This window comes from Oryctolagus cuniculus, chromosome 1, assembly GCF_964237555.1.
Source record: "Oryctolagus cuniculus chromosome 1, mOryCun1.1, whole genome shotgun sequence".
Taxonomy (NCBI): domain Eukaryota; kingdom Metazoa; phylum Chordata; class Mammalia; order Lagomorpha; family Leporidae; genus Oryctolagus; species Oryctolagus cuniculus.
The window spans coordinates 9,134,274-9,150,471 of NC_091432.1; the positions used below are offsets into that span (position 1 = coordinate 9,134,274).

At 49.4% G+C, this 16,198-nt stretch overlaps 1 protein-coding gene across 2 annotated transcripts in view; it reads right to left on the minus strand.

Moving 5' to 3' along the window:
- Nucleotides 1-2,103: 2,103 nt before the first annotated feature.
- Nucleotides 2,104-16,198, minus strand: part of ASRGL1 (asparaginase and isoaspartyl peptidase 1) — a 28,150-nt gene continuing 14,055 nt past the window's right edge. For both annotated transcript variants that reach the window (XM_008274392.4, XM_002721046.5), the window contains exons 5-7: nucleotides 6,628-6,746; nucleotides 4,520-4,630; nucleotides 2,104-3,320 (exon numbers count right to left, since the gene is read on the minus strand). In XM_008274392.4, coding sequence (XP_008272614.1) covers nucleotides 3,115-3,320; nucleotides 4,520-4,630; nucleotides 6,628-6,746 — 436 coding nt within the window. In that variant the 3' untranslated portion in view covers nucleotides 2,104-3,114. The remainder of the gene's footprint in view (nucleotides 3,321-4,519; nucleotides 4,631-6,627; nucleotides 6,747-16,198) is intronic.

Here is a 16,198-nt window from a genome sequence, read left to right on the forward strand (position 1 = left end):
AAGCCCCAAATCAGATCTTCCAGGGGCCTTCCTTTTCCATTTAATGACTTCTACCTCCTCCACAGGCTCTCCCCCTTGTCGGATTCTGCTTTGCCTTCTGCCACGGGCTGAATTCTCTCCTCTTCCAAATTCATGTTGAAGCACTAGGCCCTAGTAGCTCAGACTGCGGCTGTATTTGGAGACAGGGTCTTTAAGAGGAAGTCTCACACACAGGGAGGGGGACCAGGGGTGTGCATGCAGGTGGCAAAGGCCGTGTGGGGACACAGTGAGACGATGCCATCCACAAACCCAGGAGAGGCTGCTGGAGAAACCGGACCTGCACACCCCTTGGCCTTGGGCTTCCAGCTTCCACAACTGAACTTGAGCCGCTCAGTCTAGGGTGTTTGGCTGGGGCTGCTCTAGCAAACTAATAAACCTCCTAACAAAATACTTTTTTCTAAAATATTTGAAATGGAGAGAGCGAGACAGACTGATCTTTCATCTGGTTTGCCCCTCAAATGGCTGTAAGAGCCAGGACTGGCTCAGGCTGAAGCCTGTAGCCAGGAGCTCCAACTGGGTGTTCCACATGGATGGCCGGGACCCAAGGACCTGTGACATCTTCTGCTGCCTTCCCAGGCACATCAGCAGGAAGCTGTATCGGAAACAATGTAGCCAGGGACTTGAACCTGCACACTGATGACAGGGGTGCTGGTGTCCTAAGTGGTAGCTTAGCCTACTGTGCCACAACGCTCGCTCCCCAAATGCTCGTTCTAAAGGGGACAGTTGTACATTGAGGTTTTCAGGAACATAAACACAGAAACCCTCTCCCAGGCCTGACCGCAGTTTCCATGTTTGTCTGTTGGATCCGTTAAGACGAAACACTAAGCCCTTTTCCTTTACTTTTATTTAATCTCGTATGTCATATGTGAAAAGGCCTGTAAGGTAATTAGCCCAGGTTTCCAGGGTCACGGGGGGATCTGAGCTCCGTTCTGCAGCGGTTCAGAGCCGCTGATGTGGGCCCAGCAGGGTCTTGGGACGGGAGCAAGAGCTGTGTGCATCTGTCTGGGGTGCAAACTGGCAGACTGCAGGACTGAGCTACAGACCCTGGAAATACTTGCAAATGGTGGCATGGCTTCTTCCTCAACTCAATCAGAAAGCTCAGTTCTTCTGAAAAGCTCTGTAATGTGGGAGTCTTCAAAAAGTTTGTGGAAAATGGAATCCAATTGTATGTCTACTTTGGTACAAAAACAATTGAACTCCATGTAGTTTTCTTATAGCACAGGAGCTTTCTGAAGACTGCATGTGCTCCAGGAGGCAGGATGGCCTACACCACATACCACCCTTATCTCTAGGCCTTATTTTTTTAAACAAGACTTATTTTACTTGAAAGAGTTACAGAGGGAGGGAGGGGGCAGAGAGAGAGAGAGAGAGAGAGAGAATGTCTTCCATTTGCTGGTTCACTCCCCAAATGGGCAAGGCCCAACACTGGGCCAGGCCAAAGCAGGGGCCAGGAGCTTCATCTGGGTCTCCCACGTGGGTGGCAGGGGCCCAAACACTTGGGCCATCTTCCGCTGCTTTTTGCAGGTCATTAGCAGGGAGCTGGATTGGAAATAGACAGCCAAGACATGAACCAGCACCTGTAGGGGATGCCGGTGTTATAGGTGGTGGCTTTACCTGCTATGGCGCAACGCTGGCCCCTCCATATGTCATTTTAAAGATTTATTTATTTGAGAGGCAGAGTGATGGGTGGGGGGTGGGGGAGAATATCTTTCATCTGCTGGTTCACTCCCCAAATGGCTGCAATAGCCAGGTCTGGGCCAGGCCAAAGCTGGGAGCCAGGAGCTTCCTCTAGGTCTTCTACATGGGTGGCAGGGGCCCAAGCGCTTGGGCCATCCTCTGCTTCTTTCCCAGGTGCATTAGTAGGGAGCTGAATTGGAAGTGGTGCAGCCAGACCGCAAACCTGCGCTCTGATACAGGATGCCACTGGCTTAACCCACTGCGCCATATGCTGGCCTCTCACCCTTATCTCAAGAGCACTCTTTATCTGGTCCCCTTGTCTGAACCAAGACCAAGGAAGGCCTGTCTATATTTGGGTCTTTGTCAATAGTACTCCTGTCCACACTGTTATTCTTTCAAAATACATTTTATTAGTGGCACATGGAATTTAACGGTAAGCGGTTTCTTTCCAGAGAGAAGGTAGACATGTCACAGCAGAAACACCATTCCCAGTGAAATGAGAGGTTACTGGAGGGCTCTCCAGTCCACCAAGGACATTTCGGGGTGCGGCAAGCACCCAGGCCCGGAGGGGGTGTTCCGATGGCCGGGACAGGACAGATGCTTGCTAGGTCGCGGCTCATCTCTATATCAGAGCCTGCTCCTTGCTGCTGGAGGGGCCGTGAGCCCTGCTGTTCACTAGGTGAGGCCCAGAGGACTGGCAGGTGGAGGGGAGGGGCTCACCTGGGAACCCAAGAAGCCCTCGGACCGCAAGGGACTGCACGGTCTCTACCATGACCCTTCATCTCCAGGTGAGGGAGCCGCGGATTACCAGAGGGGCCTCTGACACATCTGGTCACATGTCTACACATCGAGTCAGAGAGAGCTGAACTCCCCCAGGAAATTCATTTTCTCCCTCAGAGATGAGTGACACCCTGCTTAAAGGACTCTCCTTCTTTCCCTGGAGGTTCCTGCGACTAAAAGGAAGTCGGCAACACTCTGAGTTCTCCTGGATGTCCCTTGCGATCTCTTCTGCTGCTGCTCCTGCCTCTCGCTCCAACAGCCTTCCCACAACTCCCTCCCTGCAGGTGCAGCCCAAGGCTTCTGCAGGCTGTGGGGCTCCCGATTCCCCTGAGGCGGCCCTTCCTCACCTGACACAACGGGGACTGGCCGGAGGAGGGCGCCCGAGAGTTTGTCGCCTTCCCGGGGCTCACTCTGCTCTCAACGTGGGCATTTCTCTCATCACTTTGGAACCCTCCCCTCAACCAGACAATCAGATACTTGCTGATCAACACAACAAAACCATCGACAGACGGCATCATTTTTCCATTTCTAGATCTAATTGGTTAAGCTAAGCCTTCACACCAGGATATCCGTCCAAGCCAGCACGCAAAGCAAGACGATTTTCCACTTTCCGGAGACTTAGGGCAGCTCTGTGACCTTGGTGTCGTCAAGATCGATTCCAAAGTGCAGCTGGCCATCCTTGGCGGCTGCCCAGGGCATGGAGGCAGATGTCCACTTGGCTACCCAGTCTCCCGTTTTGCTGACCACAATGAGGCCACCCAAACCTTTGAGCCTTGACTTCATATAACCCAGCGACAGGTCAGCGGCTTCTTCTAATGTCTTTCCTGAAACCAAGGAAAGGTTCAAAAAAATCACGCATGTTACTCAAAGGGATCTCGTGGGAAAATCATTTGCAGTATGCAAAACCCAAGTGAATGGGTTAGGGTTAGGGTTAGGGTTAGGGTTAGGGTCAGAGAGTTTTGGTGCAGATTTCTACTTGGGTGCTCAGGAGGATGCCCACCTCCCCACCCAGACCGTGCTGGGCAGCCTAAGCACAGCGCCTTCCCTCCCAGCCCAGGCTCAGTGCCCCTCCTCCTGGGAGGTGGACCCTGACAGTATTCTAACTGCTTTCCTGTTCTAGATCCTGACACACGGGAAGCAGAGTCAAAATAAAGTGCCAGCATCTTGGAAGAAACACCAGCAGCAAACAAGCAGGAGTGGGGGCTGAGTTAAGCCTCTGCATCCGATCCAGCTCCTGGCTAAGGCGCCTGGGAAAGCAGCGGAACCACCCAAGAGGGGGTCCCAGATGGTGTTCTAGGCTCCTGGCTTTGGCCTGGCCCAGCCCAGGCCATCACAGCCAACTGGGAAATGAACTAGCAGGTGGAAAATCTGTCTCTCTCCCCCACCCCCTACCTCATAATCCTGCTTTTCAAATAAATTAGTGCATTTATTATAAACCATCTGCTGGGGGTCGGCGCCATGGCTCACTTGGTTAATCCTCTGCCTGTGGCACTGGCATCCCATATGGGTGCCGGTTCTAGTCCCAGTTGCTCCACTTCCAGTCCAGCTCTCTGCTGTGGCCAGGGAGGGCGGTGGAAGATGGCCCAAGTGCTTGGGCCCCTGCACCCACATGGGAGACCAGGAAGAAGCACCCGGCTCCTGGATTCGGATCGGCACAGTGCCGGCCGTAGTGGCCATCTGGGGAGTGAACCAATGGAAGGAAGACCTTTCTCTCTGTCTCTCTCTCACTGCCTATAACTCTACTTGTCAAATAAAAAAAAAAAAAATAAGCTATCTGCTGGTTCATTCCCTAAATGGCCTCAATGGCTGGAGCTGGGCTGATCTGCAGCCATGAGACAAGCCAGGAGCTTCTTCTGAGTCTCCCATGTGGGGCAGGGGCCCAAGCACTTGGGCCATCCTCTGCTGCTTTCCCAGGTGCATTAGCAGGGTGCTGGACTGGAGATGGAGAGCCAGACTCAAACTGGCGCCCATATGGGATGCCGGCACCGCAACTGCTATGGCACAGCGCTTCTGCTCCACGCACCTTGTTCTACGTGGAAGAGGGTGAGTCTGGCCAGGTTCACCTTCAGGATGCTTTCCCCGTGCCCTGTGGTTGAGACGGCTCCGATGCTGTTGTCAGCGTAACCTCCAGATCCTGCTCAAAAAAAGTGACTGGTTCTGAGTAGTAGCAGCAGCGTTACCAGTCTCGTGCTACACGCACATTAAATCCCCGAGTGCTAAGGTCAAGTACAGAGGAGCAGCTGCAACCCACTGGTGCTTGTGAATACCCCAGAGTCCAGGCCGTGGAGCCTCGGGCAAGGCAGGCTTGACCCTTCACAGAACAGTCATCCCAGGATGGTTCCTCCTCTGCCCCACGGCCCAGCCTTCCCCCCTCTCTCAGTGGAGCAAGACCTCCCACCCCCCACGAAGGGAGAAGACCATGATGGCCTGGACAGATCCCCAAGAAGACCACTGCACTCAAATACTTCTGGCATAACTGGTACCCCCAAACCTACGCATACTGCCCAGTGATTTAGAGGGAACTTAGCTGGACCGAGGGAACTGTTCAGGGCTATCCATGAAACAGGGGCTGGAGTTCATACTATTTTGGTGTCTGTCTTATTCTGGTCTGGGATTAGGCAACCTGACAGCCTTCTCTCTGGCATTCCTGCCCCTGTTCACACACACCTGCAGCCTTGGGAGTGTCCATCTGACCCTCCCCATGACTGACATTTGCCTTATGTATTGATATTGGACATGGGGATGGATCAGGAGTGGAGTTGTTATGTTGAATGTCAAAGGTCCCCAGGGCTCTCAAACCCCTTACTGGTTCTGTACAGATCTGAAAATGGGTAGGAAGGTGAACTACGGTATGGGAGAAAGTTTTTCCTTTTTCTTACAAACTTCGCTGTGGGACAAACTGGCCGGTGGGACAAGAGGCCCTGATATCTGGCCCAAGTCTGTTTTCAGTTGGTCTAGGGCCACGAAAGGCCAGGGTGACTCTGAGAGGTCCTGGCACGGGGAGCAGGATCCCGGTATCCGTTCTCAGGGTGACAGCTGCCCTGCCAGAGGGAAGGTGCTGTGTGCCTGGTATCATCCCTCCTGAATGTCCATGCAGGGTCCCCCATGCCAGCTGGAGCACGCCCTGGGGAGGAGGGTTCACCAGAAAGGCCAGACAGAGCCCAAGACGAGGACGTCTGAGAATTCAGGTCATGCTTTTTCCTCTTTCAAGACTTTGCCACGGAAACTCAACAGGTCCAAAATTAGTTTCTAGGATTGGACCCTGGGCTGGGGCTGAGTCCTTGTCTGAACCCAGATGGATGGAAGCTGTACTACTGATCAGGCCTATTTGGCTGGAAATTTCATTAAGGGAAAACACAAAGACTATTGCATATCTCTGGAGGCAACAAAGCTATCAGGCAGGCTTCTCTTCAAAGCCGCTTCAAGTGTCTCCTCTGAGTTCGTGACACAGTGGAGAATCATCAGGGGTGCAGATTGTCCCTAAAGACGACAGCAATACCCTGGAGAGGGAGGGGAGGGCTGGTTCCCCACCAAACGTAGAAGCTGCTCTTTTGGGCAGATGGCACATTTCAACTGTTTCTTAAAGCTCCAGGTGTCTGCATGTGCTCGTGAGAATTCCCCTAAGAGCCTGGAGGTCTGCACAGCCACCTCTCTCTGCCAGGCAGCTGTCTGGGGAGAGACCATGCTTCTGTGCTCCTCTCCAGTACTGCTGTGGACGCGTGTCACTTGCTGCACACTTTAATTCTCGGCCTTCTAAGACTGCTGCTTTGGGCCTGTACCTGAGCTAGGGTTTCATGTACAACTCAGCCTGCAGCTGCAGTGCCTGGGGCCACACAGGAGACAGAGGCACCGCTGGGTGATTTGGGGGCTGCTTTAGCATTCCCCATCTCCATTTCCCTCCCGAAGCAGTGCTCCAAAAGGCATGCCAGCTAGGACAGGTGGTGTGGGCACCTGACGCAGATGCCCTCATGACAGTTCCCTGTACAACTCCCTCCCAACCCCAACAGAAGTGGCCGCATCAGAGAAGGGAGGTGAAGAAAGAGAGGGGGCGAGAGGGGCAGAGAGCGGACAACGAGCAGAAACCTCTGAGAAGGAAGGAGAGAGCAAGGCGGAAGCCGCCCACGGTCCTACCTACGCACGGCGAGTCCCCGACCCGGCCGACCAGCTTATTGATGGTGCCTCCTGTGGAGGTGGCATAGGCTACGTTTCCTTTGCAGTCCAAGGCAACAGCACCCACGGTTCCCAAGTTTCTGCCAAAAATAAACAGAAATAAGCAACAGCTTGATGATGAGAAACACTCCCACAGCTTGCAATGAGACCTAAGGCCACTGAAATTTTCCCGTTACACGTGAAGGCCAGTGGGATGCTCTTCGGTCCCGCCATTCCAGCCAGATGTATGAGTTCAGCACCCTTTTCTGGCTGTGTGACCTCAGTCAAGTTTTAGTCTCTATGTCTCACTGTCCTCACTTAGAAAGTGGGGACAAAATAGAGGGTATCTCAAACTTTGATGTGCATAAGAATCCCTTGGACCTCTGGGTTCCCCAGAGATTCTGAAGTTGCCACCAAGAAAAAGGGAGACCTGAGTTGGTAGACGGGGGGCAGGGGTGGGGGAGATGGGCCGAGTGCCTGTCCCTTCCGGGTGTCCCCGATGCTGCCTTGCAGGTAGCCCACCTTGAGTACCTATTTCACACGAACATCACGTAAGTTAATGTTCCCCCCATATTTCATTAAAAATTCTCATATATTAAAAAGTTGAAGAAATCGTACACCCGCACCATACACCCGCCATGGAGATTCTACTGAGTACACTGTATTTGTGTGCTGGGACCCAGCAGTAAACCAAAGGCAGAGAGTCCCTCCTCCCGTGCAGCTTGCCTTTGGGGCAGAGGGCGGGAGTACCAGAGCAGAAAGAACTCAGGTGGTGATGGAAACGCGGGGGAAGAACCCAGGGACCCAGGGGCACGGGGTTGAGGGCGGGTGGGGCAGGGACAGGGAGATGCTGTCTTCACACAGGGCTCCCCTGAAGGAAGTGAGGGGCAGGCCATGCTGACCGCCGGGGAAAAGCGTTCCAGACACAGAAACATGCTTTCCACATTCATGGGATTTCAAGGGGGCCATGGTGGTTGGAGAGAATAAAATGAAGAGAGTGGTAGGGGCAAGATTAGAGAAGCAGCCCGGGACCGGATGAGGAAGGCTGTGGTGAGCGGTTACACAGGACTGCCCATATCTGTGCCTGTCATCCCAGGGCAGTTATTAACAGCGTCCCTTTCACTCCCAGGCAAGCTCCAGTTTGAACACTAAATCATCTGGTCACCCTACTCTTAGGCCAGTGTAAAGGCTTTACTTATTTTTTTTTTTTTTGTTAAGGCTTTAATTCTGATTGAGATGGGAGGTCACTGGGGATTTTGAGCCAAAAGGTTTCACAGTCTATAAGCTTTTTTTTTTTTTAATAAATATTTTATATATTTATTTGAGAAGTAGAGTTACAGATATAGGGAAGAGACAGAGTGAAAAGTCTTCCATCTGCTGGTTCACTCCCCAATTGGTTGCAATGGCCAGAGCTGGGCCATTCTAATGCCAGGAGCCAGGAGCTTCTTCCACATCTCCCACATGGGTGCAGGGGCCCAAGTGCTTGGGTCATCTTCCATTGCTTTCCCAGGTCATAGCAGAAGAGGAGCAGCTGGGACACGAACTGACAAACTGGAGCCCATATGGGATGCCAGTACTGCAGGCAGAGGCTTAGCCTACTATACCACAGCGCCTGCCCCACAGTCTTAAGTTTTAAAAAGAAAACATTCTTACCACTAAACCCACCTGTGACAATGCCTACACCAAAAAAAAAGACATAATGTCAAGGGTTGGCAAGGGCGTGCAGGGATTCCATGCAGGCCTGCTCAGAGCCGATGTTGCTATGGTTTCCTTGGAAAACCATTTGGCACTACCTACGGACACTGAAGGAATGTACACTCCACAGCTCCCTGTGTGCCTGTCCATCACAAATGTGATCACAAATGTGATCGTGTTCACCAAAAGTGGACAGAAACATTCACAGCAGCACTGGCTGTCACCACTCAGGCTGAACACATACGTGTCCGCCAAAGGCAGAGTATTTAAACTGTGGTACCTTCATGAAGTGGAGCACGCTGCTGTGACAGGAACCAACCACCGCAACAGACACACAAGTCTCAGAGCGCCGGGGGAGGGCGGGCCGAAGGAGGGCACTCTGTGATCCCATTTAAATAAAGGTAAGAAACATCTTCCATGGAGTAGATGTCAGGCAATTGGGGCCAGCGCTGTGGTGTAGCGGGTGGGGCCGCTGCCTGCAGTGCCGGCATCCCATATGGGCGCCAGTTCAAGTCCGGGCTGCTCCTCTTCCGATCCAGGTCTCTGCTATGGCCTGGGAAAACAGCAGAAGATGGCCCAAGTCCTTGGAACCCTGCACCCGTGTGGGAGACATGGAAGAAGCTCCTGGCTCCTGGCTTCGGATAGGTGCAGCTCTGGGTGTTGTAGCAATCTGGGGAGTGAACCAGCGGATGTAAGACCTCTCTCTCTGAGTAACTGTGACTATCAAGTAAAATAAATAAATCTTAAAAAAAAAAAAAAAGAAGCAGCCAGGCAAGCAAAGGCAAGGAGGGATGGAGGAAGCTTCTGACCGCAGCGTCGTCTTCTTTTGTAAATCCGGGCGCTGATTACATGGCTGCGTTTATTCCATAAAAAGTCACCCAGAAGTGCATATGATTTGTGTGCTTCCGTATGGACGCTATACTCCTACAGAGTTCATCTCCAAAGAATTCCTCTGGCTGTGGGGTGGGGTTAACAGGGAGACAAGAGGAGAAACAGCAAAGGAGGCTGAGGAAGTGTTGGCCGTGGGAGGGTGAGAAGTGGGCTGGAGCTGGCACAGTTTGAAGGTGGAGCTGACAGAATTTGTAGGTGGGCTGAGAGGGAGAGAATCATGAAAAGCTCTCAGCAGCTGAGGGACGTGAGAACCAACGACTGAAAGGTGGATGGTTATTAGAAGAGGGACTTGGTTTCCTTGCTGGTGTGTGCGTGTGTGCGTGGTGGAGTAGCAAAACAAAATAATTCCATTTTGGACACGAGCTTGGGGTCAGGCAATCACATGGAGAGACAGAAGGGTCTGGCATTCATAGAGCTTGGAAGAAAGCCCCTGGAAGGCAAGAAGATGGGACTCCTATCGTCTACATCACAAAAACGAATTCCAGATGGCTTAGACCTAAACACTAAACACCAAACAAATCCTTCCAGAAAACCTAGCCGACTGCAGGGAGGATACTTTCTGAGGTTCCAGTCTCACAGGCTGTGAGAGAAGATATCTCTATCTGTATCTATATCTATCTATATCTATATCTATATCTATATCTATATCTATCTATACATATATATATAATATTTTCTAAGGCAAAAATACCATAAAGAAAATAAAAGCAAAAGAAGACAGATTTGGGAGGTGTTTTTTTTTTTTTTTTTTTTTTTTTTTTTTAACAACACAGAACAAATGTAAAATGCTCATTAATAGCCAGGGAACAGCTAACCACAGACAATGTGCACTTCACAGGAAGGAAGTATCTGCCCACCCCAGCATCTGCCAAGGGCCAGGGCAAGAATATAAACACAACAGGGGGCCCATATTTAGGATATAAAAATCTACCTTTTTACCGTGGCAAATTTATCTTGAAAATCTTTGCAGCACATAGATGCTAGACTTACAAAGAAATGGGATTATGTTCCAACAAACCCATTGTTGAAAATATGAAACTGTGGGGCCGGCGCTGTGGCTCATTAGGTTAATCCTCCACCTGCGCCGCCAGCATCCCATATGGGCACTGGTTCTAGTCCCGGTTGCTCCTCTTCCAGTCCAGCTCTCTGCTGTGGCCCGGGAAGGCATTGGAGGATGGCCCAAGTGCTTGGGCGCCTGCTCCCGCATGAGAGACCAGGAAGAGGCACCCGGCTCCTGGCTTCGGATCGGCGTAGCTCGGACCGCAGCGGCCATTTGAGGGGTGAACCAATGAAAGGAAGACCTTTCTCTTTGTTTCTCTCTCTCACTGTCTAACTCTATCTGTCAAATAAAAAAAAAAAAAATGAAACTGTAAGTCGAGATTCCAGGCCTCCATCTCAGCTACAGGCCATCACAGTTTGGCAACACTGTGAAGTGTCCACTGTCGCTCTCATGACTGTGTGGCTGACTGACAGCTGCAGCTCGCTGCCACTGCCCAGTGCGAGGACAGTATGAGACCCCACATTGCCAGCCTGGGAAAAGATCAAAATTCAAAGTCTGAATTACTATTCTGACTGAATGCCTGTTGCTTTGGTGCCATTGTAAAGAAACCCTAAGTTGAACCATCGTAAGTTGGGGATCATCTGTATGTATCTATTTTTTTTTGGCTATATTCAAGGTATACAACACTTTTTGATACACACACACACAGTAAAGTGATTATTACAATTAACCAGAATAACATAAATCTTTCATAGTTTTTTTTTTTTTTTTAAACAGATAGAGTTAGGCAGTGAGTGAGAGAGAGAGAGAGAAAGGTCTTCCTTCCATCAGTTCACCCCTCAAATGGTCACTACGGCCAGAGCTACGCCGATCCGAAGCCAGGAGCCGGGTGCTTCTTCCTGGTCTCTCATGCAGGAGCAGGCGCCCAAGCACTTGAGCCATCCTCCAATGCCTTCCCGGGCCACAGCAGAGAGCTGGACTAGAAGAGGAGCACCGGGACTAGAACCAGTGCCCATATGGGATGCTGGCGGCGCAGGTGGAGGATTAACCTAATGAGCCACAGCGCCGGCCCCACAGTTTCATGCATCCTATGAAGTCAACGTTGCTTGTCTTCATTTCAGGGGCAGTGACCATGTTTTTATAGTCAACATTCCCAACACAATATAAATTTTATTGATAAAATGCCAAGACACCTTGTCTAGAGTCCAAGTAGGTCTCAGCAAGTGTTAAACTGATTTAATTTGGAAAAGTCTCACTCTGCCTGTGCCAGCAGCAACTGTAATTATCAGTAAAGCTCTTCAAGTAATATTCTTTTTTTTTTTTTTTTTTTTTTTTTTGACAGGCAGAGTGGACAGTGAGAGAGAGAGAGACAGAGAGAAAGGTCTTCCTTTGCCGTTGGTTCACCCTCCAATGGCCACTGCGGCCGGCCCGCTGCTGCCGGCGCACCGCGCTGATCCGATGGCAGGAGCCAGGAGCCAGGTGCTTTTCCTGGTTTCCCATGGGGTGCAGGGCCCAAGCACCTGGGCCATCCTCCACTGCACTCCCTGGCAACAGCAGAGAGCTGGCCTGGAAGAGGGGCAACCGGGACAGAATCCGGCGCCCCAACCGGGACTAGAACCCGGTGTGCCGGCGCTGCTAGGCGGAGGATTAGCCTAGTGAGCCGCGGCGCCGGCCTCAAGTAATATTCTGATTTGGAACTGAATCCTGATTTTTGTATTATCACACTCAAATACTATATGGATTTATATATGATACATTATCAAACAATATAGCTTAGCGTATAATCACAATTGGTTATTATAGTCATTGTCTTCTTTTAAAAAATATTTATTTGACAGGCATAAAGAGAGAAGGAAAGAGAGATAAGAGAACTTCCACCTGCTGCTTCTCTCCCTAAATGGCAGTAACAGACAAGTCTGGGCTAGGCTGAAGCCAGACCAGATTCTGGGTGCAGGGGCCCAGGTACTCGGGCCGTTTCCCACTGCTCTCCCAAGCAGGGGGAAGCAGAACAACCTGGACTCCAGCTGTTGCTTGACTGTGGGATGCTGGCGTTCCAAGTGGTGGCTTAACGGCTGTGCTACAACGTTGGCCCCGATTTTCATCACTTTTAAGTAGTATCTAGATCCATACAAAAAAGTTCTTCATTTAAATTCTAATGTTGATACATTATAAAGAAAATAAAATAGCTGCATTTTATTCAAATTTCTCTTCAAATGATACTATCTACAGAATTTGGTTTGTATATGACTCTTCTTCAAGTCTGGCAAATATTTTTTTTCCATGTTTCATAGTATATTTCTCATGCAGTTTGGTTTTGTCTCTCTAAAAACTTTTTCTTTTCTTTGACAGGCAGAGTGGATAGTGAGAGAGACAGAGAGAAAGGTCTTCCTTTTCCGTTGGTTCACCCCCCAATGGCCGCTGTGGCCGGCGCACCATGCTAATCCGAAGCCAGGAGCCAGGTGCTTCCTCCTGGTCTCCCATGGGGTGCAGGGCCCAAGGACTTGGGCCATCCTCCACTCCACTCCCGGGCCACAGCAGAGAGCTGGCCTGGAAGAGGGGCAACCGGGACAGAATCCGGCGCCCTGACCGGGACTAGAACCCGGGGTGCTGGCGCTGCAGGTGGAGGATTAGCCTATTGAGCCACGGCGCCAGCCCTAAAAACTTTTTTTAAAAAAAGATTTATTTCAAAATCAGAATTGCAGAGAAATGGAGATACAGAGAGCTCATCCATCTGCTGGTTCACTCCCCAAATGGCCACAACGGCTGGGGCTGAGCCCGGGCAAAGCCAGGAACCAGGAGTTTGCTTTGGGTCTCCCATGTGGGTGCAGGAGCCCAAGGACTTGGGCCATCCTCTGCTGCTTTTTCAGGCACATTAGCAGGAAGCTGGATTGGAAATGGAGCAGCCAGGACTTGAACCATTTCCCCCATGAGATACTGGCATCGCAGGTGGAAGTTTAACCAGTTATGTCACAATGCTGGCCCCCACTTTAAATACTTCTTAAAGATGAAAAATCTTTTTAAAGATGAAATAGCTTGATTTAGATTTTTTAAATAGATTTATTCATTTATTTGAAGGTCAGGGTTACACAGAGAGGAGGAGAGGGAGAGAGAGAGGTCCTCCACCTGCTAGTTCACTCCTCAAGTGGTCACAACGGCTGGAGCTGTGCCAATTCAAAGCCAGGAGCTTCCTTGGGGTCTCCCACATAGGTGCAGGGGCCCAAGGACTTGGGCCATCTCCCACTGCTCTCCCAGGCACGGCAGAGAGCTGGATTGGAAGTGGAACAGCTGGGACTCGAACTCGTGTCCAGATGGGATGCCAGCACTGCAGGCAGCGGCTTCACCAGCCATGCCACAGTGCTGGACCCTCAATTTAGATTTTTAAAAAAGATTTATTTATTGGGGTCGGTGCTGTGGCACAGCAGGTTAATGCCATGGACTGAAGCGCTGGCATCCCAAATGGGCGCCAGTTTGAATCCCTGCTGCTCCACTTCCGATCCAGCTCTCTGCTGTGGCCTGGGAAAGCAGAAGAAGATGGCCCAAGTCCTTGGGCCCCTGCACCCATGTGGGAGACGTGGAAGAAGCTCCTGGTTCCTGGCATCAGACTGGCCTAGTTCCGGCCATTGCAGCCAATCACCTGCTGCCTCCCGGGGTATGCATTAGGATCAAGCTGTATCAGAAGTGGTGGCAGGATTTGAACCCAGGCACTCCAATATGGGAAGTGGGTGACTTAATTGCTGCGTCAAAAGGCATATCCCATTACTTTATTTAAGACATTTTACATGATTTAACTTCTCATTTTACTATCCATTAAATTAATCACCTACTTTAATTCTCCATCCTAGGTAGTGATTCACTGCATTTTTTTTTTAAATCCTAAATCATCTGCCTGGCATTTTACAAAATTCTGAATCATTATAAACCTAGAAAATTTCCATTGTTTTTTGTAAACACTATATTGATGGTGTCATAAAAAATCATTAGGCATGGCTAAATATTGGACACCTCATAGTATTCTTTCAAGAACAGGATGTGCAGGTTTTCTGTTGTCTCTTTCTGACGCTGGCTGTCAGTTATCTGAGGTTGTGAGCTCTTCTGTGTGTGACTCTTTGTGGTCAGCAGTTCAGTCTTCCTTTAGTAAAAGTCATGAAGTCCCAGGGATTTCAACTGAGCAGTTCAGGTTGTGGATTTGGTGAGAATAATAACTTTCTTACTAATTTTCATTATTTTGACCAGTAATTATATCTTCACATAACAAAGAATTTGTAATGTCCTGTCTGCATTTGATGTTGGCCATCTTGGAAGAATACTGCTTATTTTTACTGTTTTCAAAGACTGCTTCTTTAAAGATTTTTTTTTCTTTCAGGTTTTTTTTTTTTTTTTTGGTGAGCTCTACTTTGGTACCTTTTTGTCTATCAAAATCTTGATCTACATTCATTTTCAAAAATCTAGTAATTAAAAAATAAAACAATTATATCCTAAGTATACAAAATCAAAATATATTTTCACAAAAAACAAATCTAATAAACTGGAAAAAGCAATTTGCAAATATAATTTTTGAAGTTAGTTTTTTGTAAAATATACAGGATTTTCTATGAAAGACAAGATATGAATTATAATGAATATTTTAAGAAAAATTAAAGTTGAAAAATCTTATATTTTTGAAATCAGCTAAATATTTAAATTTTTTTAACAAAACAAACTATTCACAATTCTGATATTGCTTGTCCACATAAATAGCTGGTCCTTCATGCAGGGCTGTCTGGACCTGGGTGGTCACTCCAGCAGCTGCCAGCTATAGGTGGTCTCTGAGTAGCCAGGAGCTGTGTGTGCCTAGTCCATACTGTGATGTACCAGAAGCGGAAAACACACGTCATATTTTAGAGATTTAGTATGAAACAAGGGTCCAAGATATCTGATTAATAATTTATTATATTGATTGCATGTTGAAATGTTAATATTGCGGATATATGGGTTTAAACAAAATATATTATTAATTTTACTTCTTTTTTTTTTTTTTTTTTTGGACAGGCAGAGTGGACAGTGAGAGAGAGAGAGACAGAGAGAAAGGTCCTCCTTTGCCGTTGGTTCACCCTCCAATCGCTGCCGCGGCTGGTGCGCTGCGGCCTGCGCACTGTGCTGATCCGATGGCAGGAGCCAGGTGCTTCTCCTGGTCTCCCATGGGGTGCAGGGCCCAAGCACCTGGGCCATCCTCCACTGCACTCCCGGGCCACAGCAGAGAGCTGGCCTGGAAGAGGGGCAACTGGGACAGAATCCGGTGCCCCAACCGGGACTAGAACCCGGTGTGCCGGTGCCGCAAGGCGGAGGATTAGCCTAGTGAGCCGCGGCGCCGGCCAATTTCACTTACTTCTTTTTAGTTTTTTTTTTTTATACAGCTACTAGAAACGTTTAAGTTAGATACGGGCTCTTGTTATACTTCTGTTCAGCAGTGCTATCCTATTCTTGCACATACACCCCATGTGTTCTGTAGTAAATTAACTATTTTGTGTATTTGTCATATGAGGGCCCAGGGCAGGCGCCCCCTGGCTTACATCCAAAAGCAGCATTGCCTGGTGGGGTTGTGTGGGAACAGTTTTTGGAGAGCACCAGGATGATATCATTTAAAATGAACCTGGACCACAGATAAAGCAGCCCCCTCCCCGTGACTCTAGGCAACAGACCAATAGCTATCACCCACGACCACCACGCAGCCAACCTTGTGAAACAGCCCTTGACCTGGGGGACGCAGCAGGTGCACCTGGGAAACTTTTTCACATCACAGCTGCCTGGATTTCCCTCCTCAGATCTGGTCAATTTGAGTCTCTGTGAGAGAGGCCCAGACATGCATATCCTGAGAAAGCTCCCTAGGTGGCTGTCTGGTTAAATATTACCTCACTAAGAAGTATGTGAAGTTGAATTCCACTACATATCCTTAGACCATATTCAAATTTTATTTTCAAAATTTCCCTT